Source organism: Gadus macrocephalus, chromosome 23 (genome assembly GCF_031168955.1).
Source record: "Gadus macrocephalus chromosome 23, ASM3116895v1".
Taxonomy (NCBI): Eukaryota; Metazoa; Chordata; class Actinopteri; order Gadiformes; family Gadidae; genus Gadus; species Gadus macrocephalus.
Window position 1 is genome coordinate 6,865,366 of NC_082404.1, and position 24,864 is coordinate 6,890,229.

General features: G+C 43.3%; 1 protein-coding gene across 1 annotated transcript; it reads left to right on the forward strand.

Moving 5' to 3' along the window:
• Positions 1-1,516: 1,516 nt before the first annotated feature.
• On the forward strand, positions 1,517-23,905 carry apbb1ip (amyloid beta (A4) precursor protein-binding, family B, member 1 interacting protein). The gene is made up of 14 exons (XM_060044680.1): positions 1,517-1,843; positions 9,160-9,219; positions 10,826-10,913; positions 11,631-11,923; positions 13,078-13,155; positions 14,359-14,518; positions 16,831-16,952; positions 17,537-17,611; positions 17,757-17,900; positions 18,843-18,953; positions 20,909-21,007; positions 21,550-21,679; positions 21,827-21,888; positions 22,203-23,905. Exons 2-14 carry the CDS (start codon positions 9,160-9,162, stop codon positions 23,034-23,036), a joined length of 2,256 nt encoding a protein of 751 aa, XP_059900663.1. The 5' UTR covers positions 1,517-1,843; the 3' UTR covers positions 23,037-23,905.
• The last annotated feature ends 959 nt before the right edge of the window (positions 23,906-24,864 follow it).

Here is a 24,864-nt window from a genome sequence, read left to right on the forward strand (position 1 = left end):
ACTGCAATTATCAAAGAAACCCTAGGGGGACACGTACCCCCATTTGAGGAACACAGACTTAGACTAATCTATATCAGCTTTTCTGAAACTGTTTTGGCCGAGGGCCAAGAAGTGCTTCAACGGGGCCAGTAGTGGGTCCTCAGCCCTCGGGGCACCGCCTAGACGGAGCTCCGTAAATAATAAATTGTTAATGCAAATCTGGAATAGGAAAATTAACATCAATGTCAAAATTAATTGCTTGGCAGTTTTCAAGTGATTGTGACTGATGTGACTGCAGTCAATCAGTATATCAGTATTTGCCACACTTATCAACAAACATGAAGCACAGGGATAAATCAATCATAAGAAATATCTGTTTCGGACTGCGGCCCAATAGCCAGTTCAGGGTCCCGACCCATGGTTTGGGACCCAGAATCTAGATTAATCTGAGCAGAACAGGGAGACACAGAGAGGAGAAAACCTTCTATGGGCTGTGGTGTCGGCCATGTTGTTGACGTAAATTACATAGGCTGGCTTGTGGGTCGGTGCCAAAGTTGTTTGAAGGGACCCACCAGGATGAGCCAAGGAGAAATGCTAATGCATAGTGCTGCGTTTGCAGATAAGACCATGCTAATATCGGCCTAGCGCTCACAGCTAGCGGTTACTGATGCTCTGCATGAAGATAGCTGACCATATACTGCACTGGTGTCTTGATGTGTATCTGCTTCAACACACACACACACACACATACACACACACACACACACACACACACACAATCACCTGCATCCAAGCTAAATGACATGAAACACACACGCATCGATATAAATTAATTCACAGTAATACACATGCATAAAAGCGCACACACAAAAACTAAGGCACACGCACACACACACAGACACAAACACAAACTCATACTCAGACACACATGTATAAACACCAACACACACACATGCACAAAACATGTAGTTCTGCAAAAGATGAGGCATTGTTTGGGCAATCACTGATTACAAACCCCAGTGCGACCAGTACACAGTAACACCCTCCCTTATCCACACCTTGCCCCGCCCCCTGCAAGGTGGTGAATGATTAACAAACGCCTGGAGACACCACATGCCAACTCAGCACTTCCCTTGCTCTATCGTTTTCAAACAGCGGCCCCGTTCAACTCCAAGCAGTCCTCAAATACACCCCATAACACACGTGTTGTCAACTGGGTGCATTTATGGGGGATCCCTATCTCTCTCTATTTAAGAAAATTATCGCTTTTTCTCTCTCGGTTCAATGTCGCTCTCACTCTCAAATGAATTCAAAAGAGCTTTAAAATGAACATTTTCATTGCCAAATGTGAATATCCTCTCTCTCTCTCTCTCTCTCTCTCTCTCTCTCTCTCTCTCTCTCTCTCTCTCTCTCTCTCTCTCTCTCTCTCTCTCTCTCTCTCTCTCTCTCTCTCTCTCTCTCTCTCTCTCTCTCTCTCTCTCTCTCTCTCGGTTTCCAATGTCTCTCATCCTCCCTGTGTTCAGTTGGAGACTAGAGAGACTAGTGGGAGCAGCAGATAAGACAGGTAGATAAGAGCTAGCTACAGGGTTGGCCTGCTGTGTTCTGACTGGAGGGTTGTGAAAGTGTGGGCGCCCTAACGCTGCGTGGAATGCGCCCAGAGCGTGTTGGGACTTGAACTTCCGCATCAGACGCCTGCAACAAATGAACACACATACACACACACACACACACACACACACACAGAGACACACACACTTACACACACAAACACACACAGTTGGTCGCATGTGGAGGACCTTCAAATCTAATTTGATGTCCATGAAGCTTTTATTTTGACAAGCAGAGGACACCACATTTGTTAAAGGTAAGAAACTGACAAACTCAAGAACTAACTCACAAACTAACAAAAACAAACTAACAGTCAGGTTTGTATAGGATCGGATACAAAACGCGAAGTATGTCTAACTGTCAAGGCAGGGCTGCTGAATTGTGAACAGATAAATGCTGTTGCTATACAATAGAATATTGAATAAGTCGTAGTATTCACACTGTGTATGGTTTGAGCTGCCAATTAAATACATTGGGTTCTGTTGCAGTATTTTGAATACACTCTTCTGTGTTCAATCTTCTTTCGACCTATCTTTATCTTATCATCTTTTCTATTCATATTCAGTTTTGAATTCTGTTTTGAAATTTAAGTGAAAGGATAAGTTGCCACCTCTCTTTGACAGCTTACAAAATGTAAATGGATGTATTCTGATGTCATTGAATGGTGTTTCCAGTGTGTGTGTGTGTGTGTGTGTGTGTGTGTGTGTGTGTGTGTGTGTGTGTGTGTGCATGTGAGTGTGTGTGTGTGTGTGTGTGTGTGTGCGTGTGTGCGTGTGAGTGTGTGTTGATGGTTTGCGAAGTAGGTTCATTCCTCTCCCTAACCGTGTAGTAATGAAACTCATGCATCACACTTGTTGTTCAGTCAGCGGCACTGACAGTAACTAGGCTGCAACTCATGGATACACCTTCTGAGAAGTTACAACTTTTCAAATACATTTTGTGCCATGTCAGAAACAGAATTCGAAAAATGCTTTGGTTAAGTAACCTATAGTGCGTGCGTTAAAACCACTGTGTGCGGGAATTCTGCCATGCGCCTAACACGCTGGCTCTAACACTGCATTGGCTAATGGCATGGCTGTGTGAGCGCTTCGCTCGAGCCAGTGTGGAGAAGTTGAGGAAAAAAAGGATGGTACATATTACGAAATATACCTCCTTAAAATTAATAGAAAATGGTCTTTTAACACATTTGCCATAGATTTTCCGGGCTGGAAATGTTCAAGAGCGAGGTGCACATGTGTTTTGGTGTAGCCTTCTTCTAATACTAAGCAATCTGCCAAAAGATTTGACTTTTTGAATGTTCAGTGACATGGAGAGTTAGCTAGTTTCAGCTTTCTTGGCAAGCATTGCAGAGTTGCAATAATCATTCATTTTTTTGTGGCTTTTGTTGGTCCCCTTTCAACCGTGCAGAAAGCCACAGAGTTTAAGTTTTAACCTAAGGAATGAGTTCAATGGAATTGTTGCGGTCTCTCTTAGATGACCAGGAAACACACCACAGTTTCATTATGTCAACCAGTATAGTTTGAAAAGTCCTCAATTCCCTGAAATGAGGGGCTGGTACATCCGCAGCTTGTAGTAAAGGTTGGGTGGAGGGACGGCAGGGGAGGTGGTTAACTGCAGAGAAAGAGTATGTCGTGTCAGTTGCTTCCTTTACCGTTAGCCCATCTGGTTGTGTGGTGGGGCCACAGTGGGACGCGCCAATTCCAACCAATGCATCCTGTTCCGCCTCAGTCAAGTCTTGATATTTATGAAATATAAACTCATAAGCTTAGAGATCCAAAATGGATGCATTGTTGATTCTATATGCACTGGAATGCACTGAAGAAGATAACATCCGGGTATGAAAGAGTTCTACATGATACTCACTGGTTTCTGATTGAGAGTGTTTTAAAAAACAGAGCTGGACATTTCTTCCACTATTTTTACTGGTTCTCCTTTTCTTTTTTTTGCCTGAGAATAACATGCATCACAGCATTAAAATAACTATTTAAATATATACTTCCTCTTTTAAATACATTTGTGCTGTGTGATCTATTTACCATTTTCGTCTTGCCATCTCTCCAAGTTGATTTCTGTGGCTGTGGTGCCATATTACAGAGGTTTTAAGGGGTTTAGCCAAACAAACTGTGATAGATTTTAAAGTCACGATAACACTATCATGATTAAAACAATCTATTATTGGTCACACTGATGGAGTCGTTTTTCAGTGGTAATGAATCAAGGAATTATTTTGGTTCAACCATTACATTTTTAATTTTGGAAACAATAAACAACTTTTTGTTTCCCATTTTTTCCTTTGAGACTAATCAATAACATACTGTTTGATCCAGATTTGTTCTGCCTTTTCTGCAGGACACTAAGTTGATCCTCCTGATCTTCCTGTGCGCCTCACCTTTACACAGGCCATCCTAACATCATTTATTTGGTCGCTTCTCGTGGCAAGCATATCCAATGATCAGAGAGAGAGACGATCAGGGGGCAGCACAGGAGTTATGGCTGCTCTTTGATACATTGTTAGTCATGGTGGTGCGCCTGCACACCACACGAGAACCCCAGAGGAAGGGTAGTAGCCCACTGGTGTTCATCTTCGTCATCCTCTTTTAAAGTGTCCAACAAAAATATGTAATTCCATGGGGTAGGATAGGGTGTTCAACTCCTGGATGAAAGGGTCTGGATTTTATCCCCAATGTCCAAAACAACTTTACTGTCCTTATTAACATTAAGCATAGTGGGTGCCTTCTGTAAAATCCAAACATACACCATGGTGTTTGGGAACCTGTGGCTTCTTGTTCCAATGAAGAGATTGCTTTTCATGTATGTCTTTCTGTTTACCAAATAGAGAGAGCAAGAGAGAGCGAGAGAGAGAGAGAGCAAGAGAGAGCGAGAGAGAGAGAGAGCGAGAGAGAGAGAGAGAGAGAGAGATTTAATTTAAGCAATGTTCCATTACAATATGACTAATCACTTTGATAAGTTACGTCTGTTCTTCTTTTGGCAAGCCAGATAGAAGAAAAAGGGTGTTTGCTCTGAAGGTTGCACATTTCATAATTTCCTCTTCTTGATTTCGACACAGGACAGGAAGCTTCCTGTGACCACTTCCTCCTTTTGCAGAGCAACAGCATTTGTGGTTAGGGGAGGGGTTTCAACCAAATTCAAAGAATCGTACAACTAAATTTGGAACTTCGTTCACATGTTAAGAGCGACATTGTATGACAGTACAAGACAATAAATAAGAGCAGGATCAAAGCAGTCTGAATAATCCAAGTCTGATCTAAGACGTAGGGCTGAGCCCGTATATTAAAATATTCAGATATTTTTAAATAAATAATGTAACAAGGCTTTCTTACATTTACTCTGAAAATCCTAGTGATGAGGATAATAATTATATGTATGTAAGGGCGCTAGACATCAGAAAGAACTCCCCATAAACGCTTCAGTTGAGGTAATGTTTGCCATCATGAGAATGGCCAAATAGGGGATGACCGACTTACCATAGTTTGTTTGGTCGTTGGATATTCAAACATTATTTGAATATTCTGGTAGCACTTTGACAGCTACAATCGAGAAAACACAAGCAAGTTCTATAAGGGTTTTAATGATGACCGTATTTAGCAGGAGGTGGATGGAGCTCATGGAACCCTCCAGGCAGGACTGATAATGGTCTCATCATCAGTGTTGTCCACTATTGTCTGTGGTCAACGGTGGTCCCCAGATGTTGATGTGCCTCCACCTGCCCAGTGTTCTGGTCATTAACTTCCAGTGGTCGGAGGGCGGGCTGTTCGTGCCGGATGGCAATTAAAACCTCGGTCTTGACGATGTTGAGGTCCGGGTAATTACCCCTGGACTGCTCTGAGAATCTTTCAATCATGGCTTTGAGTCACCCCGCTGAGTTGGTGGTGTCCGGCATCAAATGATAGTGTTGTCTGAGGATTGGATGTTTGTCATCCCCATATTTGGTGTATTAGATCTATGAGAGTTTTCATTTGATCGCCTTTAACGGAAAATGAAATTCCTTAGCCACAACAGCAGCATAACATATTACAAAATAAAGCACAACAATTGTGGTCTGCGGGTGGTCACATCAAAGTAAGGGAACTGTTCCGTCTCTGGTGAACACAGGCTACTTCAATCACCAATGGCAATATTCTTAGCCAATCAGAGCCAATCACTGGTATAGCAACTAACCCTAGTTGGCCTCTGATCAGCACTTTGATTTTAGCTGTTTTCGTTGCTTTAGCTGTAATGATGTAAACTATTTAGGTGAAACGGAGCTAGGTCAGCCAGTATGGAAGGTCTTTCACCAAAGAAGCGAACTGAAAACTAGTCCAACAATTTCGCAAGCGTTTTGTGACAGAGCCGTTAATAGCTTGTGCTGCTCCAATGGTGTCCTGACTCGTAAACTCCTGCTCACTCAGAATGCCACTCAGTGGGAGCTGTTCCGTCAGATGTTATTCAAACAAACACACCCACATACACGTCACTCACAAACACACGGTCATAACGCAAACAAACATGACCCAAAACATACATCCAACACATCACCACAGGCTCTGTTGCTAGATGTTAAATGGTGTTCTACCATACACCGTAACAGTATAAAACTATCCCTGGAACAGAATCGGTCAGAATCACATTCATAAAAAGTTAATTAGACGTGATTGGTGATCAAGACCACAACCAATCAGAGACATTTATAGATTTTAACAAAGTGTGGATGAACTCTCCTTCCATCCACAGTCGGGGTTATTAAAGGAGACATGTTATGGTGTTTTCCCAACAAGTAAACATCGTTTTTGACTTCCAGAAAACATAATTTTGAAGCTGTTTGCTGGAAATAGCTTTTAGAAAAAAAAGAATCTTGCCTATTCCCCTCTGTTTCAGTCCCTTCAGAATGCGCTGCTCCTGGTGTCTGTAGCTTTAATGCAAATGACCTGCTGCCTATTGACCAATGAGGTGTCAGACTGAACCACAGCATGGAGAAGGAATTGTTGCTCCTGGAGCTCTATATCTATATAATATAATATAATAATATCATTATATATGGGTACTTATATAATATTATATCTAATTTCACGGCCAAAAGCTATGTGCGCCTCGGATGATATTATGAACCATAAAGACTGCGTCTGACGTCTCTCTGGTACTTCCACAACAAGTAAACACTCATAGTTGGGGGAGCTCGGCGGCAATCCGGCAGAGAAAGAGATTGTACTCCCGGAGCTGAGCTGCCGGGCTGCCGCAGAGTTCTCCCCGCCGGAGCTGCTCGTCCGCTGGTCCACAAAATCGTAACTATGTTCTGATTGGTGGGGAGTGGGGAAGTGGGAGGTAATATTCAAGTGTGCCCCCTTCGTTCGGAGGAGGGGGCGCCGGAACTGACTCGCTCGTTTGGTAACTGTAGGCGGGATACTTTCAGAAATGCGTAGCTCACTCAAAAAATCATGTACAGACTTTTTTCCTCGTTTGTATGCGTGTGGGAGCACCAGAGAGAGACCCAAACAACACCCAAAATCCCAGGAAAAGTGTTGTTTTCCTAATATTTCCCCACAGTGGCTTTTTGCTGCATGATGTCCCAGTCTTACAATAACAGATGAGCACAGCAGAATGCAGAGATGGTTAATAAACACAAGGAAGAAGACCCAAAGTCAAACAAAGTTGACAGAGGTGTAGACATGGCTTATGTTTCTGGTCTCGGATATCGGTCGATTTTTCTTTTTAATCTATTCATAACATGATTGTCCTGAATAGATTTAAAATATTTATGGTAATTTATGGTAAATCAATATCAGATATGGTTAGGTTTCTGAATGGATTGTTATATTTTGTCATTTGTCAGACATTCTCTGTGTGACTTGCTATTGAATACCGTGGAAACTGTCTCAGCCAAGTCTTCATACGAGTTCTGACTTGTTTCTCATCATATTGGTGGCCACAAAGTTCTTCGATAAAGCCTGGTTGCTGCTGAATATGAATTAGTTTAAGCTAATCAATCACTGTATTGCTAGCTTGAACTGGATGTACTTCTAGGGGGGAAACACGAATAGCCAATCACAGTAAACCTCCCTTGCTGGTCGTGTGTCTGTGCAGGGAGTTTAGGCATACCCACTGAATGCATTGAACAATGTTGTGTAGTCGTGATGCTTGGATATGTCTGGGCCTTAGAGGAACTGCGAGACGGAACACGCCAGGAAGACGCCTCTAGTACAGCATACCATGCACTGCTCCCTCCCTCAACCCGTAGAGGTGGAGCAACAGCACGTAGCCGCGGGCTAGCCTTTACTTCTGCAAACATCTGATCCTCAGATAATCGCTAACTGCCGAAAGAACATAATTGCCTGCTGTTATCTGTTGTGCCTCGTGGTCCAGCTTGTGTTTTGATAAAAAAAAACACATTGGTAACACTTCACCATTAATTGAAACAAGTTAAAGCAGGATTAAGCATTAACTAACAATAAACCTAAAAGTTCATTAACAGTAAACTAATGACTAACCATAACCAATTGATATTTATTTCTGTACTAATTAACGTTAATTCATGGTTTATTATTTAAACCTGAATGCAAAGTGTTACCCAAACATATTGAACGAGAAAGCCTATTGTCTTTTATATTTTCTAGTATAGGCCTATTAAAGTACACTGTCATTTACCAGAATATTAATGCATTGAATCTTATTGCTTAGCTTATTCAATATACATGATTATTCTCATACTACACATGCTACATAAGCCCATGCTACACAAGTGGATGTGGTGGTGGTTTTATGTGTCTATGCTAACTATGTGGTTGTGGTTGTATGTATTAATGCTAGTGTGTGTGCAGTGGTTGTATGTATCTATGCTTAGTATGCATGCAGTGGTTGTATCTGTATATACTAAGTGTGTGTGTGTGTGTGTGTGTGTGTGTGTGTGTGTGTTGTTGTTGCATGTGTCCATACTCAGTGCGTGTGTGTGTTGGTGTATGTATCTATACTAAGTGTCTGTGTTGTTGTTGATTGTATCCATACCAAGTGTGTGTGGTGTTGTTGTATGTGTCTATACTAAGTGTGTGTGTGTGTGTGTGTGTGTGTGTGTGTGTGTGTGTGTGTGTGCGTGCGTGTGTGTTGTTGTTGTATGTGTCTGTATAAGTGTGTGTTGTTGTATGTGTGTATACTAAGTGTGTGTGTTTTTGTTGTATGTGTTTATACTAAGTGTGTGTGTTGTTGTTGTATGTGTCTATATAAGTGTGTGTTGTTGTTGTTGTTGTTGTATGTGTCTATCCTAAGTGTGTGTGGTGTTGTTGTATATGTCTCTACTAAGTGTGTGTGTTGGTGTTGTATATATGTCTCTACTAAATGTGTGTGTTGGTGTTGTTGTATATGTCTCTACTAAGTGTGTGTGTTGGTGTTGTTGTATGTGTCTCTACTAAGTGTGTGTGTTGGTGTTGTATATATTTCTCTACTAAATGTGTGTGTTAGTGTTGTTGTACGTGTCTCTACTAAGTGTGTGTGTTGGTGTTGTTGTATGTGTCTCTACTAAGTGTGTGTGTTGGTGTTGTTGTATGTGTCTCTCTAAGTGTGTTGGTTTCTGGTTTCTGTTCTCAGATGGATGACATTGACGCCATGTTCAGCGACCTGCTGGGGGAGATGGACCTCCTCACTCAGGTGAGTCAAGTCTCGCTAACTTTATTTAAACAACACCTTAACACAATAGCGATCGAAAGGAATTGATAGACCCCTGCTTTCTGAACATTAGTCCTTCATAAGACAAGACAAAAAACAAGGCCAAAGCCCACTATGATGTGAAAGAAACCTTGAGAAGGAGATTTAAGCGAAAGCTAACTCCAGGGCTGGTAGGAGGGCGACAGGTGCCCTGTGTAATTAAAGTATAGCAAATAGCAATAGTTAATAAATTGGTGTGACACTGTACCGATGAGTCAGTGGGCCACTGAAGCACTGACAAATGACCTAAATCAAAGGCAGGAAATATTTTTTAAATGTCAGGAAAATGTGTTTCATTCTGAAAGCAAGCTCGGGCCATGTGAAATCAATTGATGTATTTTACAACAAAGTTCACAGACACCTTATAAAAATAGTTAAACAATTTTCATTTATTTTTTATGGACAGCTGTGTCTTTGACCCTCGAATGTTGTATTTTTGGCTGTTGTCGTGTGTATGTTTCTAACCAGAGAGCAATAGATTCAAACTCCACCTCTAATTTAAAGGCCATTTTTGGGCCATTTGTTGATATTTAAAAGCCACACGTGATTGGGTGGCTAAAATGTGAGCAATTTCATTGGTCCCATTTGTGCATCATAGCGGTTTTCGCCAAATTTGTTGGTCAGATATCTCCGATACACAAACTGCCAAGACAGCATTTGATTTGGGTGAGAGTTTAAGTTTTTCTCCGCCACAAATACTCACTTCCACAATTTCTTCTTCAGTATTCTTTGCAACTCCTTCTTAGACATCTACGATGCTTGTTCGCCACTACTAGGGAGTCAGTTAGTAACCCAGCAGAAAAGGTATTTCTGGGGTTTATAATCTACAGACTTTTAGTCAGATATCTAATGGGACCTAATTTGCATATCAAGAGAGCCTGTCAGGGGTCCCAGAACCATACATTTAGCTGTTTCCACATCAATTCAATTAACATCTCAAACAAACGTCCATGACTAAAGACCGGGAAAAAACATGTTTTCTATAACATCTCCCCCTTCCCCTTCTTCGAAAATGGTATTTCTAGTGGTTAGGATTGACGACAACCACTATAAAGCCGCCCATTCATCAGAGACACGCTCTGACATGGCTGGCATGACCGCAACATTAGGGGGAATCCTCTACGTGGTCATTCTCCAACCATAAATTCCCCTCTCTTTTAAGAAAACTGCTCAAATGGCAAATATATATTCACCGGAAAGACTCCCTAGTCGAAGCCTGACACTTTACCCCGACTCCTGAGAAAATAACGTCCTCTTTGAAGTTGTTCTCCCACTAGCCAGTCGTGTTAAATCGTTTCCATGTTGCCGAGCAGACATATTTATTGAACACAGTCCACTCGTGTAGCATACTGAAAGCCAGATGCCATGTAAACATCACAACACTCCATACGTAATAAATGGGTACCAGTCTTTTATACAAGATTATGATGTGGACCGTACCACCTGGAAAACCCCCGGGGGTTGGTCTCTGCAAATGTTTTGATTCTTTCTTTTCTTACAGAGAAGTGGTATTCTGAGGAATCATTGTTTCTCTCTATCTCTTTTTCAGAGTCTCGGGGTGGAGAATGAACCCCCAAATGCCATCACCAGTCCGCCCGAAGAAGTGAATCTCTCCCCAGGCTTCACAGACCTGAATGGTGACCCACTGTCTATTCTTATCAGGAGACTTGATATTGTTAATATTTTTTAATCACATACATATCTATGTTGGGTTTTTAGCCAAACATATTCGAAAATGCTATGGCAAGGGTAACTACAAGGCTATGTTGATCGCATCTTAGCAGCAGCTACAAAGGCAGGGCTACGTTTCACAAATGACTGAAAAGATTACAGTAATTAGAATCACAGAGAAAACGGGCCTGACGTATAAAGGCTGAAGGGGTTCTTTTCATTTGAGTATAAACTCAGCTACTGTTGGGGCTCTGGGTTAAGATTCCGATGTCTTTCGCTCATTTACCAGGCATTGCTTACGTATGTTAGGTACCAACTGGGCGGAGTCGTCTATGGTGAGACCTAGGCATCAATACTGGCTCCATCAGTGAGTTAGCAATGTTTAAGATTAAGATGCTGATAAATACTCAAACTGAAACAGTTATTCTTTGTTAAAAGGGTCCCCTTTTTTACCTACCAGGTTTAATGTTGATTAGCCATTAGAAACAGTTTCAGATTCTACCCATTAGTGACCTCAGCCTACAAAGGTTGATCTATCCATCAAAACTCCCACTTGCGTTGTGACCATAGGGTCGATCTTGAAATGGATCAAAATAGCTCGTAAACAAAATTCCTAGTGGTAACATTTAGGCCCTTCAATTTGAATGTTCTAAACAATAAACCTTTTTGCTTCATTCCGCCAGAGTCTCTCCATGAACTGGAGGACGATGACTTGGACGTGCTCATGGCCGACTTAATGGCCGACCTAAATGCCACCGAGCTGAAGCTAGCCGTCGACATAGAGAACCTGAAGGTTCCCCCGTCGTCCTCTGCTAGCCAGCCGCCACCGGCTACCCTCCCACCTGCGCCCCAGGGCCTGAGCTCCTACGACGCCAGCATCCTCCCCTCCCCCGTCTCTTTGCAAGGCGATGTCGGCACCCCTTCCCCTTCTCACCTGTCCCCACTGCCCCCGCCGCAGCATGCCAAGCCCTCCATGGTGAGTGGGTAACGGGACGGAGGTGATGTTGATGCTGATTTAGAATATGTTTAAGATGTCAATTGTGTCACGTTGTAGTTTAGGTTTTGGCTACAGTAAGACACTGTAGCAGCTTGTTTTGTACAGTGATCTACTTATGACAAGGCAAGGGTCATCCTGCCATAGTAAAAAAAACTGGCAGTATCACAAGTAGTATCACAAGAAGTAGTTATACAGAAGTAGTTATAAAACAGTGTTCGCTGACAGTGTTTTCATTTTTGACACCTAAAGGGGTGATTAATTGAGTACCATATTCTAATGAGGCAAGTTATCAATAAGAAGTAAATAACAAGCGACAGCAGCGGTGGAATTCGCTGCGGTAGCCATGGTAACATGACTCAAATACATGTCAAAGGTTGCCCGTTCAGTTTGTCACGGTTTCATTAACCATTAGCCAGTCAACAGAGACGGGCCACACCTTAGGATCCAATGTCAACTTTAAAGTGGTTTCTACCAAATAAATACCAACCAACATACAAACACAAACCAAAACAGTTCAAATGCTCAATTTCTTGCCAAAGTTTTATTACAGAGCAATACTGCTCTTCTAAGAACCCGCAAGCTCCTTTAGAATTTTGGAGCAGGATGAAGACGGGTTGTCTGCCTCGGTCTCATCGAAGGAGCAGAAGAAAAACCAAGTCTGGTGGGGATCAAACGTGAGGCACTTCGGGAGAGGAAGCAGAAAGAGAGTCAATGGCGAGCCGGCGGTGCGATGACGCGTGGACGCGTCGGGGAATCGACCCGCTAGAGAGCTTATTGCTTTAGCAGCCCTCGTGACCCCACCGTGCGAGACAAAAACACCAGCTGCTCCGGGCGAGAACTCAGTGGGCCGTTGCAAAACCGATGGTTCGATTCCCCAACTCCTATGGACACCTCCGATAGAAAAAGTGCTCCAAGGATACCAACCGTAACAGTCCCCGACAAGCTGGTTATCGAATTTCCTTGACACTGGGCTGGATATGATAAGCATCAGATTTTAACTTCCAATTAGGAAGGGATGTGTGTATAACTATTAATGGAATGGTTTGTGTATCACAAGTTGGGATAACTGACCAACTGATGGCTCTTGATGAATAATTACATGTAATGACATGCCTATGATTGTTTTCCTTCAGGAGGAGATAGAGGCTCAGATCAAAGCAGACAAAATCAGGATGGCCCTGGAGAAATTAAAGGAGGCCAAAGTGAAAAAGGTAAGTCGAGTCAAAACGGTCTACACACGAAGGCTATGAACCCAACCCATCATACCCTCTGGAAAGATCTGAGAACATCTGCCTGAGGAGAAGAACATGGCAGAGCAGCCTCTGTCTTGTTCCCGTCTCAACGGACAATAATTCAAATAAAAGATGTCTGCTTTTATGGCGGATTGCGTTTGCAAAGCCTTATAAGGTGATCCCAGGGGAGGAAATACGAAGAGCTGCTCGTCTTCAAAGCAAGTGCATCAAGCTACACATGTGGTAAATAATCAATTAAAGTGTAAGTTCATACCAGCTCTAGAAGTTAGTTTTTAACACCTAACTTATCATAGTTCAAGGCTTAAGACACCTCAAACTGTCACGGATCATCGATATGTTAAAAATTTGATTAGATCTGTGAAGCAAACGGAGGCAGAAGGGGGTTTTAACAGGAAACTGGTATGAGGGTACGAGCACTCTCACGGCCAAATGTGTTAAAAAGGCTTTATATTTTTTGCAAAGGAGAAAGGGTTTCGACTTCAACAGAGCTGTGAGCCTTGAAATGTGAGATAGTAATGTGGGGTTGCAGACATATTTACAACCGAAATCCACACATCTCGAATACCTAATCCCCCCCTATGAGGAGCTGAAGGTATATGACTAGATGATTGATATGGAGAAAGCTTTAAACCAGATGCCCACTGTCTCACAGAAAAAAGTCAAGACATGCTAACATATTATTTGAAACATCAAAATCCCTGACTGCGATACCCATCTCAAAAAAAGACATTTTTATCACATGATGTGAGAGTGGAACTGATCTCGTGGATTAACAGTGGATATGTTTCCAGACGACGGGAAGTGCACGTAAGCCAATGTGGAAGACGTTATTCATGGCGGAAAATGACCTCAGCCATAGCTTGGACAAAATAGATTAAATGAGGACAGAAGTTTGACTAGGATAGAAATTTGAAGTTGGATGAAATGGACCAAAATGTGTGGCATTTGTGGCTTTCTTCGTAGCTAGGTAGCGAACAGTAAGGATTGTATTGATAGTAAGAACTATTTGTTTATCCTAGGAAATTATAAATCATAAATCATTGGAAAACGACAATCGTGAAGTGCAAAAACGATAAACCAATAAAACATCTGAATAAAACTATGCTAACATAAAATCCAAGCTAGGCTAAGCTTAAACGGAAATAAACTTTGTCTTGGCAGTTGGTGGTGAAAGTGCTGATAAAGGATGGGAGTTCTAAAACTCTGATGGTGGATGAGAGGCAGAACGTGCGCGATGTTCTGGACAACCTGTTCGAAAAGACACACTGTGACTGCAACGTTGACTGGAGCCTGTACGAGACCAACCCGGACCTGAACCTGGGTGAGTTACTGGGACATATCGCTACAAGATGATCGAAAAAGGATTTTCTATGATTTAGTGTGTGGTCAAAGCACCAACTCTTGCTGTATTGAACTTGATTAATTCAGGGATATCTAGTAGTTGGAATGTTTAAACATTCTTGCATATACATAAACAATCAGTACATCCAATACACAATTGGCGTGATTTTGGGGTGATGTGTTATGGATATACGTTTTTTGTATCTGGAATTTGTCAACACACTCATGCATACTCTTTCTCTGATTCCCCTCCATGCACACATGCACACACGCGCGCGCGCACACACACACACACACACACACACACACACACACACACACACACACACACACACACACACACACACACACACACACACACACACACACACACACACACACACACACACACACACACACACACACACAAGATGATGGACTATGTTTTTATCGGCCTGATGACAGGCCTGCTACAGCACGCTCACAATGAACCATTGATCGAACCCCTCTCTCTCTCTCTCTCTCTCTCTCTCTCTCTCTCTCTCTCTCTCTCTCTCTCTCTCTCTCTCTCTCTCTCTCTCTCTCTCTCTCTCTCTCTCTCTCTCTCTCTCTCTCTCTCTCTCTCTCTCTCTCGCACATTTTCCTGCTCCATCGCTCCCTTTCTCCATCGCTCATTTTCTCACTCTGTCTTTCCCAAACACACACACGCAGCGGGCAGGTGGCTTTCATTGTCTGTCTATGGGATCCTGCCGGCTGTCCGGTGAATATTTCAAAGGGATTCAATGTATTAAGGCATTTATGGAGCCAACGCGTAAATGGCAGAGGAAATGGTTGTTGCCATCATTTGCTCTGTGCTATTTTTAAACCAAATGACACCCTGAAGAGAGCTTCTGGCTCGTGGTCTTAGGGACTAATTCCCTGTTGTAGTCACACTGGAACAACCACCTAACTCTCCGCTATCTCAGACACAACGCCTGTGGGAAGCAGAAGTACAACTCGACTGACCAACTCACCAGCTGGCCCAGTTTCTTCTTACTAATTTTAAAATGTAGAATTAAACAGACTATCTGTTCCAAACTTGAACTCATGCTAACCGTTTGCTTTTCGTTAAAATATATGTAAATATGCCAATGCATGTCTTCAGTGGTATATTTACCTTTTACCGTATACTTTCATCATAAATTTGAAAGTATACGGTATATACTTTCAAATGTATATGTGACTCTTTGGATTGTCTATCAACTGGCCATTGTGTTTGATAGACGCTTTGCCTCTTAACTATAGCCTTGCCTTGCCTGACATCGCCACAAACACGACAAACCAGGGCTGGGTTCCAGTACTTAGCTGTTGCCACGTTGAGAGAGAGAGAGAGAGAGAGAGAGAGAGAGAGAGAGAGAGAGAGAGAGAGAGAGCTAGAGAGAGAGAGAGAGAGCTAGAGAGAGAGAGAGAGCTAGAGAGAGCTTAAGCGAGAGAGAGAGAGAGAGAGAGAGAGAGAGAGAGAGAGAGAGAGGCATATACGGCGTCCATGTGTGAAACATCCCCAGAGCCTGCACCATATGGTCCTTGTAGTTCAAAAGGCTCACAGGGCTAATAACTCGCGGCAGGGGCGACGTCACACCAGCGTTTTAACAACATTTATAGTCGCGCCATTATATGGATCCCTGGGAACACTTTTGTTGATACCAGGTGTATGGCGCGGTCTGTAAACTATACTGGTGAACCACGTGGCCAAAGGCTTAAATAGGCGGCTGCGTTCAAGAGCCACCTAGCATAATAGTCTTCTCTATGTTGCATTTGATACTATTTATAGTTGGTTTTTTTTATGTTGTATGACATTGAGTTTACAACTCTTTATGGTCAATATAGTTAGGTTGTCAAGGATGAGTACATAGGCATCAGTTTTATTGGCCAAATTTGGTTTACACATGCAAGGAATAAACAAAATATGAAAGTAGAAGTGTTTGTGATTTGAATAAGTGCAGATGCTGGTGAGGGGAAGTTGTGGAATCCCTGCCAACATCGCAGCAGAAATGTGATCTTGCCGTTGATAATAAATAGAATCCTTGACTTTTGTTCGAGGTTGTGCTCTGTGGACTTGGCGAGATAATAAAGCCCAACTTCTAAAATTATGTTACTTTGAATCAATACAATGTTGATTTTTCAAGAATTTTTTACTTTTCCATTGCCAAAGGTCTCGGAACCTTCCGCAGGGTTCCAAAGTTATTTTGGCAGCCGGTTTATCTCTGTAATAAGGAAGTAGATGAAAAAGATCTGTTTTCCGATTCATTATTATATATTTTTTCCACTTGTCAGAACGTGGATTTGAGGACCATGAAAACCTGGTGGAGCCTCTGTCTGGTTGGACCAGGGACAGCGAGAATAAGCTCCACTTTGATGAGAGGGAGGACAAATACGAAGTCTTCAAAAACCCTCAGGTGAGCGTACTGCAAGTGGCTTCATCATTCAATGAAAATTTTTTAAATGTCTCACTGCACCGCTTCACACAAAGGCCAGGCTCTTTGTACATATATAAATGTTGAACTTCACAATACGGGATACTGACATATTGTTCTGCAATTCCAAAATCTAAATTGGAGGGGATAATACAGATAACAATAAGTCTCACGCAGGGTTAAGGGGATTTAACTTAAAATTGCGTGTTCAATAGTCTGAAAAAAGCACTAGCGCGTTTCGTTTTAAAGTTCAAGGCGCGATGTTCATGTGATGTCAACACATCTATAACACATTTATTTAAACCCCCAGCCACATCTGACTGTTGCATAGCTCATGTCTGTATTATTGGATGTCCCGGGCTGTGCGATGTATAACCTTGTATCATCACTGTTATATATCAAAGAAGATGGCCTCCGCTGAGGGACGGCGTCTAGTTTGTTAATAGAGCAGTCCGCTCTATAACCGCTGTATTCTTGGCAGGCACAAAGAGAGAGTCTCAAAGCGTGAATGGAAATCACCATTTACATTTTTTCACCTTTTTAACTCCTCTGTGTTTTTACTCCAGAACTACTATCTGTGGAAGAAGGACAAGCAGACACTGAAGGACATGAGAGACAAAGACAAAGAGTTGCTGATAGAGGTAATTAACACACTGACACACACACATCCTCTCTCTAACACACAAATATACTCAACAACACACACAACAGTCATTCTCAAACAAAAACACACACACACACACACATAACGTGTGACATCTGACCTCTCCGTCTCTCCTGCCCCAGGAGAACTTCTGTGGGACGTCCATAAAGGTGCCCGACCTGGAGGGGGCACTGTACCTGCGTGAGGATGGCAAGAAGTCCTGGAAACAGAAACTCTTCCTCCTCAGAGCGTCCGGGATTTACTACGCCCCCAAGGGAAAGAGCAAGGTCAGAGGTCACCAGAGGTCAATTCTGACCCAAGACCATACAATGAAAATGACCTAGTCCATCATTGTATCAAACTTTTGCCCTCGCGAACTCTCGCCAACATCGTCATATGCCGTTGCACTATTACATTTTAAAATGGCATTGTTCGTAATGTTTGGACGTGTTTGAAACGTTGAATTACTTAAAACTTAATACATACACAATAAATACTTATGATAAATTCATAGCATTAATTATTATATTACTATTACTATAATTATTATACAATCCCCCTTTGAGATATTTTTTTTGTCAAGTTCAGACATACATTCAGACATTTACTAACAAGTAATTTAGAAGAAACTGCAAGCTAGGCTGAGAAAAACCAAAGAATACAATCATAATTTGAGTAGCAACAAAAAAAGGTTCAAGCCGTACAACCGAGATTAAAAACCACAACTCGACCGATTGAAGCGAAGCGTAATGAATCAGAAAAAGGTCATACCTAAAAGAAAGGACCAGGGGGCTTTTATTTTGTCATGCGACCACGAAGGCCCTGGTTTGTAGTTTCTCTTTAATAAACTCCTCCACTGTTTCCCCAACCCTGTTGAACATGAGCTGTGCTGTCTCATAGCTGCCAGTTGGCTGTATACAGTCGGTTCACTTAACTCCCTATCTAAAATCTCCCCTCACGCTTTTACTCTGAAACCAGCCATTCATAAAGGTACAACACACCAGGTTCAGGTACCACCGCCACCACACACTCTGTCTCTTCAGACGTCAGATCGGATGACTGCCGGTCAAGGACTGGCTGTAAAGTGGAGGCCGGCTGGATCTTTCAAAGGCGTGTTGTAACTTTAAAGGGGTGGTCGATACTCATGGAGTCTGACCCAATGTCGCAAACGTCTTAAGATGTGTGTGTAACGTGACTCTCTCCCCCCCCCCCCCCCCCCCCACTGCCAGACCTCCCGTGACCTGGTGTGTTTTGTGCAGTTTGACAACGTCAACGTGTACTACGCTAAGGACCTGAAGAGCAAATACAAGGCCCCCACAGACTACTGCTTTGTTCTCAAGGTGAGGAGAGTATTCCTGGATGTGTAGGAGAGAGAGTGTAGAGGCTTGTGTGTTCCATTCCCAGAAGAGGTACCTGGGATCCAACCCTCAGCGTCCCCAGCCCGGTCCAGGGTGCCCTTTCCCCTGAGGGCTTCCCCGGAGAGATTAAACGATGTCTCCAATACCTTATCTGGCTGGACAGGATAGTGCAGTAGCTCAGGTGTTCAATTCCAAGCCGAAAAGGTACTGGGTTCAATCCCCAATGTCTGTAGTCTACACGGAGCCAGCCAGGTCCAGCGCCTGACAATTACCTCTGTGGTAATGATTGAAAAGTGTCGTTTTCTAATAATTAAACATTGACAATTGTCATATATATCTGAAAGTATCCTAATCTTAGAACTGTAGGCTAACATCTGAAGAGTCACATGACACTGTCCACACAGAGTGAATCTCAGAGACAGTTAAACACAACAGTAGCTTCCTCATGGCCGTGACGCATGCCACATTTACCATAACATTTTCCTTAGCAACAATGTCGTTTATTTTCGTTTATAAATTGTATACATGGTTTAGTATGTGAGACAATGTCGCATCATTTTAGTTCTGTGTCTGCGGCTGGGGACACAGCTGCTGTCTAACGAGAAAGATATTTGAGGAAGTGAGAAAAGTTTAGTCCTTGTTTTTATTTATATCTCTGATCGCTCACCGTTTTTTTGTGTCGACTGCTGAAAGCTCAGCAAATGCGATTTGATGAGGTGCTAAGAGAAAATCAAAGGCAGAGAGAGAGAGAGAGAGAGAGAGAGAGAGAGAGAGAGAGAGAGAGAGAGAGAGAGAGAGAGAGAGAGAGAGAGCTAGCCCACATCGAGGTAAAGATTGGGAGAGAGAAAGACGCTGAGAGTCAGAAAGAGAGACAGAGAGAGGTAGAGGATGGCTTGCTGACAGTTGAAAAGGGCCCAGGGTCCCAGTGATCTGGTTCCTGGCCCCTGAAAGTCTAAGCAGTGTCTCCAATACAATACAGTGACTGTATAGTGGGTTAGACTCCCAGTGGAAACGTTGGGTTCAATAGCCTTCATGTAGGCATCCTTGATCAGGATGCCAAACCCAGACCTGCACCTTAAAGACCTGTGTCTGAATACACTGGAGGCCGCTTTGGATTCAATCGAATGCTAAAAGACAATCAGTGACAAGTTGTAGCTACCACTCCATTATACAAGCACTTTGTAACATTGTGTTCGATAAGGTAATATATGAATAAAGCCTTCCTTCGTATACGAAGACAAGAGTGTTTCGCCAGGCTTCCCCAAAATGCATAGATTTGTTAAAATCCCCTACTAAGCATTATGTGGACTGGGTTTGAAAAGAGCAGGGATGAAGGACAAATAACTACAAAAGCTAAATCCCTTTAATTACTACATTAACTATTTAACTTACTGGTTTCTCGTTCTGCAAAGAAGAATGTCTGAATTGCACCACATCAAGTCAACTACAGATGCAGCATAAAACACACATCTTGAACTGATTCAGGGGCCCTTTCCCAACCTTTTAAACTGTAAGACTTTAGATCTCTCCTGCCGCCTGGTGGTAGGAGAGGGTAGGTGATACCTGACACCAACCTGCTCATCAATGCCATCATGCATCTAAACATTCTCATTGTGAAGTCAGGTGCATTTTATTTGTACCGGATATCCCATTATCCCAGGTACAGTCTCAAAGGCTTTACAAGCCTTAAATATATGATAAGCCCCTAAGGCCTAAGGACAAGGAAATTCATTTCCAAGGAAGAAACCTTGTTAATTAACACAGGAAGAGGGAGCCCCCACCTTCCAGAGAAGAGACAGACAAAAAAATAAGATGAGTGGGGTGAAGTAAAGTAAAAGTGAAATTGAGTTGTTAGAAAATAAACAATTTGTAATGTCCATGTAGGTCATCTTAGATAAATCTCAATATGAAATAATACTGTTTGTTTGTGTTTGTAGCATCCTCAAATCCAGAAGGACTCTCAGTACATCAAGTACCTGTGCTGTGACGACCCCTGGACCCTGAATTTGTGGGTGACCGGGATCCGGATAGCTAAGGTAAGCTCAGCCACAGAACGCTGATAAGTTATTTAGCTAGATCTGCCCTTCAGGCACTGGATGCTAAGAAGCTACAGCTAGCCTGTGCCCATCAAAGCACACAAGAACCACAAATGGAGCAGGTAATGAAGCAAAGCAGACATCTCATACTGGACCTTATTTTTCCTCCACAATGCATAGATCTTTGCTTTTGAAGAATCTTGGTTGAATTGACTTCATTATTGCAAACCGTTTGCACATGGGTCGCCATGATCAGAAATTTGATTGTCAGAAAGTGAATCCGTTCATAGAGTATAAAGGTGGACGGTTCCTTCAAATCATTCACTACAAAAACAATATCTAACCCTGTGGTTCTCTAATGGGAATATAATTTATACCCAATCAACACCAATGTCTCAGTGAACGCATGCACATCTCACTACACTGATAATTAGTGCTTAGCTCGTCTATGCAGAATCCATATAGCTTGGACCATTATGAGACCTTTCATCCCTTTTGATTCACTTTTAATCAAATATTGTCCCCGTCTCCTGGCCTTCTAGTACGGCGCCGCTTTCTATGACAACTACAAGACCGCGGTGAAGAAGACGTCTACGGGCTCCGCTTGGGCCAACCGCATCACCTCCTCCACCAGCTCCTCCCCCTCTCCCGCGCCCTCACCCTCCCTCAGCGGTAGCCCATGTCCATCTCTGTCTAAGTTATTGAGCTTTTTACATCCTGTTTATTTTACTAACTTACTTCCCCCCCCCCATCTCTCTTTCCATCTTCATCTCAATTCTCCTTCTCTTTTCTGTCTGACTCTCTCTTTACTGTTTCAAGATAAACATGCTAGCCAGGCTAACGGACATGCTACCAAACCACAACCAGGTCCTGTGTCTCAGGTAAGAACAGACAGGGCTAACAACTAGCAAACTCTGTTTTGCTGCTCTTTAAAGGACAATACTTTTCTAGGTGATCAAACCACCGTAGCCTTGTCTCCTGGCTTCACTTAGACGTCCTTCACCAATTTATAGAATGCCATTGATAGAGCCAAACGCTCTTCAGCAGAATTGGTCACTGATATTTTAGTTATGATGGTTTGATCACCAAGGCCAGTATTGTGCTTTAAAGAGTAGCTATGGGCTAAAAGAGAGTGAAGCAACATTGCCCCCTCTTGTGACACAGGGTGTCAAATTAAACCACTCTCTTCTACTAGGACATGGGGATGGATGCTCCACCTCCACCCCCGCCTCCTCCTCCACCACCACCACCATCTTCTGGTTCCTTCCCACCTCCTCCCCCTCTTCAGACCAGCTCCCTCCCCCCTCCTCCCCCACTGACACACAGCTCCCTCCCCCCTCCTCCCCCACTCATAACCGGCTCATTCCCCCCTCCTCCCCCACTGACACACAGCTCCCTCCCCCCTCCTCCCCCACTGACACACAGCTCCCTCCCCCCTCCTCCCCCCATGCAGACCAGCTCGCTCCCCCCACGTCTTCCCCCCCAGGCCCGACTCCCCCCAAAGCCCGCGTGTCGGGCCAAGCAGCCTCCGGGCCCCCTGCCCTCCCCGCTCCCCCCTCCGCCTCCCATGGACAGCCTGCCTCCCCCGCCTCCCCCTCCCCCATTCCCCGACGACGCCACCGAGGCCCCGCCCGACTTCTTGCCCCCCCCGCCGCCGATGACCTCGGGCCCGGCCTCGCCCCCCGTCCGCCCGCCCGTGGTCGCCCCTCCCCCCAGGGCTAGCTTCCGGGGCGGCAGCAGAAACCAGAGTCTGCCCCCCCCGCCTCCAGACCCTGAGTTCCTCCCACCCCCACCCCCACCAATCAGCATTTCTTCTGGAGGAGGAGGCGGGGCGCCACCTCCTCCTCCCCCTCCCCCACCTCCTCCTCCCTCCGGCTCCTCGGGGAGGAAGACCGCCCCCCCTCCCCCCAGGAGGACTACTCCTGTGCTGGCCGGAAGAGGAGGAGGAGGAGGAGGAGGAGATGGTGAGGAAGGCAACTTCATGTCTGAACTGATGAAGGCCATGAATAAGAAGCGAGGAGAAGACTGAGGTGGAGACTCAGAACGCTCCGAGTTAACGTCACTGTCGCAAGGAAACTAAATCAACCTTCTCGTCATGGCAGAGGCTGTGTTGATGAACTGTTGTTGAACATGAATACTACTGTCGTACTACGATCAAAGCTCAATACAGTGTTTGGAATCGATCGCCAATCTGCCATTTTACTGATGTGAACACACCGATTCCATTTCTTTTAAGTATATCGATATGTCTTTACTGTACAGAATGATATTTTACAAACAAAAATAGAAAGGTCTGATGGAAATCCTGCATTCTGTCATCCAATCCTGCATTCTGTTGATTTAAAAAACGTTCAAGTAAATATGTTAAATAAAGGAATAATCAGTGATCTGATATAAAGAGGGAGGGGATTCTTGTCGTCCAGCAAGTAGTCAGTCAGGAAGTCAAACTTTGTGAGGGCATCCAGTGAAGCTGAATCCATCATGTGATTTTGTGGAGGGAGACCAAGCACAGAACATGAAGTTCAACTAATCCGTCTCGTCTATTATGGGAGGAATTTTTAGGGGAAATAAGCGGGAGGTAATATATATATTTTTTTGAATTATTGGTTTAGTATTTGTTCAATTTCGAGTATTGGAATGTATCTAGATCAGCAAAGAATGGTTTTTATGTGTGTCTATGAAATAATGGATATTGTTTTGAATCATTCAAATTTAAATTTGATCTATTAAAACATATAACTGCCATGAAACATTATCAGTGTAAACTGTCATAATATAGGCAGAGTATTGTAAATAGTGTAAAATATCCATGTTTCTGTTATACCTTGGATCAAGTTAGATTTGAACAGACAACATGTCAATGCGTTGTTAAATAAATAAACATGTTATGCTTCATGAGATTCGTTTCGTCCGTCAGTGGGTCCGTCGCCTCTGAGCTTTCGAATCCGGTGTGCTCCGGGAGAAACGGAGCAATACCAACGGAAATCGAGGCGGCAGTATAGAATCAGAAGTCAGACCATTCGTGGAAATAGAGAGTAGTATAATATCTGATATCTTATATATAGTGTATTTAACGTTTTATACTTATATTATACTATATACCTGACCTTTTCATTTTATTGTTCACCTGCTTGGGCAATGAGTTGTAACTGGTCAATTAAAAATGGCGGAACATTATTAGGAGAGAATCTGCAGGTTGGTGAGGGGTGTCACATATGCCACCGCCACCTAGGCCTACACTTTTTGCACTTATTTTTTGCCGATATCGGGTGACATAAAGCAAAATTATCTCCTCTACGGATGCCATATTTGCGATTGTCGAGTCCGGACAGTCACTGCCCTCTAGAGCAGCGGTCCCAAACCACCGTGCCGCGGACCGGTACCGGGCCGCGGGACATTCCTAACCGGGCCGTAGGTTAGTAGGCTACGACATGACTAGAAAAAAAAAAAATATATATATATTAAGAAATTCATGCAAAATGCTATGTACACTTAATAAACTAAATTTACTTTGCAATACTGTCACTCTTTTACATGCCATACGTCTATATGCAGTTGTTAGATTGCATATAGTCTCAAACTGTCAAGAACGTTCCCCTAAGAACTAAAGTCTGTTCTTTGCTTTGTTGGTATTGAGAAAGGCTGGACCTCTCCTCTCTCCCTCTGCAGAGATATTTATTTTTGTGATTTTTGAACTGGACATTTTGTCACCATGTTGGCTGATGAAAGTGAAGCTGTGCTGCAGTCTCCTCCCTCACAACGGAAAGATGCTTCATGGACTGGTGCTGTCAATCTAGCCACACCTGCTGTCTCCAGTGTCCTGAAAATTGACCTTCCACCATTTTTTAAAGGAGATG